The 5704-nt window shown below is 49.4% G+C and overlaps 1 protein-coding gene across 1 annotated transcript in view; it reads left to right on the forward strand.

Moving 5' to 3' along the window:
- ANO2 (anoctamin 2) overlaps positions 1–5256 on the forward strand; it is a 403174-nt gene extending 397918 nt beyond the window's left edge. Inside the window, exon 28 of the mRNA XM_019515999.1 lies at positions 3676–5256. Within this exon, the coding sequence (XP_019371544.1) occupies positions 3676–3957 (282 nt within the window). The 3' untranslated portion in view covers positions 3958–5256. The remainder of the gene's footprint in view (positions 1–3675) is intronic.
- Positions 5257–5704: the final 448 nt, after the last annotated feature.

Here is a 5704-nt window from a genome sequence, read left to right on the forward strand (position 1 = left end):
CCCAAAAGCACAGCCAGAGCAGAGCTGAGTGGAGCCCATGTGGGGTAGGGGAAGAAGTGGGCTGCCCACTGTGGGCTCAGGGCTCCCTCCCTGCTCTGCTGCCCTCCCCCTGGGAGTCCCATGCTGGCCACACTGCCATGGTGAGGCACCCTCTTCCCAGCTGGCAGCAACGGGAGACACAACTGCATGACACCACTGCAACCCCCGCTACTGCCAAACAGTCAGGGGGTGCCTTGCCATGCAGCATGGCTGGTGTGGGGCTCCTGGCTGCAGGACAAAGCCTCCACGCCCTTTCCAGCCCTCCCATGCTGGGTCCTGCCTGCTGATCCACAGGGGCCCTGAGGAAAGTGCAGCAGGATGGGGGGCCCTGAGTCAACAGCAGGCAGCCAGCATCTTCCTCTACCCCACACACAAATCTGGAGGGGCATGTGCCCTCCTTTGCTCCCCCCCCAGGAATGCACACAGAGGTGGAGAGCCAGCCCCCCTGCTGCTCCCCAGATGAGTCACCCATGCCTCCATCCTGCTCCCCGGCTGGTTGCATGGCCACTTATTCCTGCCCAGGGCCCCAGACACAACCCCAGCTTGGCAGCACCCCCAGCCCTTCACCATGGGGGCTTCCATCTGCCCCCTCTACTCCCCCTATGCCCTCTCTCCCTCATAGACTTATCTGCAGGGAGCTGCTCTCAACCACTGCCTCATTGTATTCCAGGCCATATGCATATGTGCACATGTGCACATGCATGTGATGCCCCCTGCATCCCACTCTGCACAACCCAAAGCTGCCCCTTACAGGCTGGAACTCTGCCAACCTGTAAAGGGAAACCCACTGTTTCCTGATTTTTTCCATGGTGAACAGAAAACCCAGATCTCTGCACAATACTGGGAATCTGGGAGAAATGCTGTCCTAGGACCTGATGTTCATATTTCAGGACTGTCCCACCCGTTTAGGGATGTGTGGTCACCCTAGCTTATACCTCTAGGCTGTCTGTTAGTCTTCCTAGTCATAGGCACCCCATCTGTACCTATTTACAGAAAAGGCCTATCTCAAGCCTCCAGGACTAATTCTGATCTTCAGTCATTTATATACACGCTTTCCCAGAACTCCAGGTCTTCAGAGACAAATGAAAAGAATAATATGTAACAATTCAGAGACTTTGTACAGGACTCTAAAACACTATTATCCTTCACTTTAGGGGTGTCAGAGATATGGCCTATGGGCCACATCTGGCCTGTAGAGCCCTATCATCTAGCCCCCAGTGTTGCCTGGGGTCTCAGACCTGACCCACAGGCAGCATGCAGGGTATGCCAGACAGTCCCCTGCACTGTATATGGCACCCAATTCCAGCCACTCTGGGATCATGCTGCATGTGGTGCATGCTCTAGGACACATTGGTTCCATGCCAGATTTAGCGGCATAGCACAGAGCAGCTGCTGTGTGCAGTGCAGTGCAGCCCAAAAGCAGTGGAGTGGCCGCCATCTGCCAGTATGGTCCCAGAGCAGTGGAGCAGTGACCACATGCAGCACAGCTCCATGGCCCCAGAGCAGCTGCTTTGTGCAGCATAGCTCTGTAGTGGCTGGAGCAGGGCCATGCTACATGCAGCACTCACAGGACTAAGTAAGGTTGACATCCATGCTTTACTTAGTACAGTATCATAAGACTACATAGATGTGGACATAATAAACCCCACATAATTTTCCTTCTCTCATCATTCTCCTACAGCATTCTCCAGGCTGGTATGCTTCTTCTCAAGTTCATGTCTTGTTTTCTGAACCATGGTACTTTGGTTCCACAGACCAAGGCCATCCCTGCCCTGAAGGGGACTGTCTATATCTTTCCTTCACTGACCCAAATCTTTCTTTTTCTTGTCCCTAGAGCTTCCTTTCTGAGTCGCTGTAAGCCTTCCCTAGCTCCTAGGCCCCTCTTCCAATAACTGTATTCTTTATTTTTCACTTGGTAATTGTCCACAACTCCAAACTCCAGTTCCCTGCAGAGATATTTGGAGGAAACTGGCAATTCAAGGCTACAACTAGACAATTAGCATACCAGTTGTTTGCTCAGGGTACAATCATAAAGGTTAACTATCCTCAATTGTCCCTAGGCTGGTGGGCATATGGTAACAGACCTTTACAGCAAAAATTGCTACACATTGAGGTATTCCAGGATGCAACCATTTTCATAGTAACAACTTCATAACATGAACCAGAACTCATACATTGTACATAGACACATTCCTCATGTCATCACATTATGCTGCATTTAGTTCTTCCTATCAGTTTCCAATTCTTCCTGCCTGTGCACTATAAAGCCTGTTGATATGCATGTCCCTGACATTTGAAATTCCAGGTTCTGGTCTGTGTGCACCCCCATCCTGTCACAAAACCCTTCTTGTTAGGAAAGAAACTGAGGAGGGAACAAGCCAAAAGAAAAAAGAAAGAAAGGAAGAAAAAAGAACCCTGTCTGCATCTAGAAGTGTTTTTTTCAGGCCACAGTTGGAGTACTTTTGTGGGATAGTGCATGGAGGATGCTTGTACTTGTTCTGGATGCTTCTTTTTGAGCTGCAGGACTTTGTGTTCCACCAGCCCAGTTATTAGATGCTCAGCTCCTTTGCAAATCTTCAGGGCCACTTGGGCCCCCACAGATATCCTTGCTTCTCACAATTTTCTTGGACCATCATGGCTACAATATCACCCCAACACTACTTGATTCATCTAGGATGTGTCACCATGAGACATTTACTGCACAGTAAATGTTGCACATCTACGCGTGCACCCCTATTGGGCTGGAGTAAACTAATTTACTCCACAGCAAGATGGTACTTGTAAATACAAGTACTATCCTGCTGTGGAATTTTTTACTCCACAGCAGTGCACGTGTAGACACTGACCTGCTGACCAGGGCACAAGGGTGCTTCAGTGTCAGGGCTGCTTACCGGCTAGCCCCATACTGAAGCACCTTCGTGCCCTAGCCAACCCTCCACACCACGTTGAGCTGGGGGACCCCGGGGATCCCCTGTCAGCTGGGGCTGCTCTGATCTGGCTCAAGATGCTGAGATCCCAAGTGCACATACAGACATGCACCTGGGAGCAATAAACTCTGGAGCAATAAGCCCTGGAGTTTATTGTTGCACATTAATATGTACGTGTAGACACGGCCCTCAAGAGCTAAACATGAGCTTATGTGCATCCCTTTTTAGGATGCCACGTAAGCATGTGTTTAACACATCTCTTGTCCTGAGCAGAAATTAAGCTTGTGTTTTAATTGATTTCCCATATGGGGACCTTTTTTAGGTGCCTTCAGCCACTGGAGTTTCAAAATATAAACAAAGCTTTAAAATGACACGTTCACATGGCTGCATGTCTCTTGGCTCATTTCTAACAGTCATGTAAGCAGAGGTTTGATTTTATGATACGTCAAGGTCCACTTGAGCCTGGCAGCCCATTGGGTAAGGCACACCAATTTCTGTTGATTCCCCAGCCCAGGTGACCTGGTATCTATTTACACCTGGCTCAACTGGGAGTAGCCTTTGACACAAATCCAAAGCAGGGCTTCAACTTGTGTCTCTGGAGTTACAGGGGGACACCTTCACCTTTCTGCCACTGCAGTCCTCCCCACCTGGTATAGCCTGTCTTACTGGCCCTTGCTCTGTTGGTCAAACTCTCATGCTCTTGTTTCAGAACCTGGTCATGTTTCTCAGCGTTCTGGTAGACTGGATGATTCCTGACATTCCCAAGGATATCAGTGAGCAAATCAAAAAGGAGAAGAGTGTTCTTGTGGATTTCTTCCTGAAGGAAGAGCATGAAAAACTGAAACTGATTGAGAACTACATCACACGGGACAGGCACAGAAGCAAGAGTGAAACGAAAGTTAGAAGGAACCGAGCCGCGAGCTTCTGCCAGTTCAGCCGGAGTCAGCGAGAAAGTTTTACATCCAGCAGCTCTCAGCACACAGATGTTTGACATTTCTTGGGGAGGAAATGCACATTGCTAGGCCTACAGACTTACTGTGTGATGTGATCCTGAGAAAGGGATAGGAAGAGACAGACAGGAACAGACGCAAAAGAGGGCAGGGGAGGGAGTCTGTCACTTCTCTGGAAACTTCAGGTGTAAGTTTCTCCATATCATTTTATATGCTATCTTGGCTGCAGCATTTTCAGAGTTAATCAGTGCAAAATCAAGGGCTACTTGGGGCTGTGGCTGGCCCTTGCACTGATGTACATAAGATAGGGAGAGCACAAGGAGTTTCTCCAACCCATGCATTCTCAGTGCCAGGGCCAGCCACAGTCACATTCCCTGCATTCTTCTGAGTGCAAGGGTTGCTACCTGCTAAGGCTCCTTGGGGCATTACCTACAGCCAGGCAGGGGTAGGGAAAAGATGGGGCCTCACTTCTCACCACTGCATATGCTTTAGCAGAGCTGGCGACTACAAAGGACAGTTCACACTGCATCCTCTCAAAAGTGTGTAGCATTAGGCACATTTCTTCTGCACACTTGGGAGATGTATAGGGTATAGCATAACCACAGTGGCAAGGGACTCAGTTATACTGCCACGGAAATGATGGCCATGTGCCTACCCACAGGCCATGTACATCAACCCTAGAAATGGGCAACGAGGACCACCCAGGCACTGTCCTCAGGCCTGGGTTTCCAGCGTTCTCAAGAGCAGCAGCTTGCAGCACCCAGAGGACATCTTCATCACTTCATTTTTCTGGGTTCAGTGCTCACAGAGCAGAAGTGGATAGACGGGGCTTATTGCTTTGGCAATGTAACAGGGCACTTGGTTGTTGTGGTGTCAATGCACCCTCCAGATTGTGCCTTCCTGAGGCACAGTTCCTCTCAGTGCTGTCAATGCAATGGGGCTCTCCACAGTAACGTCACTGTAGCATGGTGGTGAAATGCAGAGAACTGCAGGAACAGGAGCAATTTAAGAGACCTGAGTACTTTCACCTACAGATAACCTTGTGTTTGCTTAGCAGGATCCTGAATAATGACCTAATGAGCAGAGGCACTACAACTTATGCATCAGGAGGAAATAAAGATGATAGAACTAGGTGAGCTCATCACTGTTTGTTGTCCTGAGCAAAATACTCTGGGGTCTGCTTCACCTCTTACCTAAATTGGGGTTTTAACTGGCATCAGTCAGGAAAAACTCCACTGAAATCAACACTGGCATAAAACAGGTGTATGTGAGAGCAGATTTAAACCCTTACAGTTATGTGACAACATCTTCATGTGGCACATGAAATAACAAAAAGGGGTTATTATCATAGAATCATAGAAGTAGGGTTGGAAGGGACCATGTAGAACTTCAAGTCCGACCCCCTGCCTGGGCAGGGGAAAAACTGGGCTCAAATGACTCCAGTCAGGTAGGCATCAAGCCTCTTCTTAAAGACCCCCAGGGTAGGAGCCAGCACCACTTCCCTTGGAAGTTGGTTCCAGATCCTAGCCGCCCTAAGTGTGAAGTAGTTCTTACAGATGTCTAATCTAAACCTATTCTCAAACAACTTATGGCCGTTATTCCTTGTTATACCAGGGGGCGCAAGGGGAAACAAGGTCTCCCCCAAACCCTTCCGGTCCCCCCTAGTGAGTTTATAGACGGTCACCAAGTCCCCCCTCAGCCTTCTCTTGTGAAGGCTGACCAGGTTCAGGTCCCGCAGTCTCTCATTGTAGGGTCTACCCTGTTGTCCCCGGATCATGCAGGTGGCCC

Source organism: Gavialis gangeticus, unplaced genomic scaffold (genome assembly GCF_001723915.1).
Source record: "Gavialis gangeticus isolate Ggan-Ray unplaced genomic scaffold, GavGan_comp1, whole genome shotgun sequence".
In the NCBI taxonomy this organism is placed as follows: Eukaryota; Metazoa; Chordata; order Crocodylia; family Gavialidae; genus Gavialis; species Gavialis gangeticus.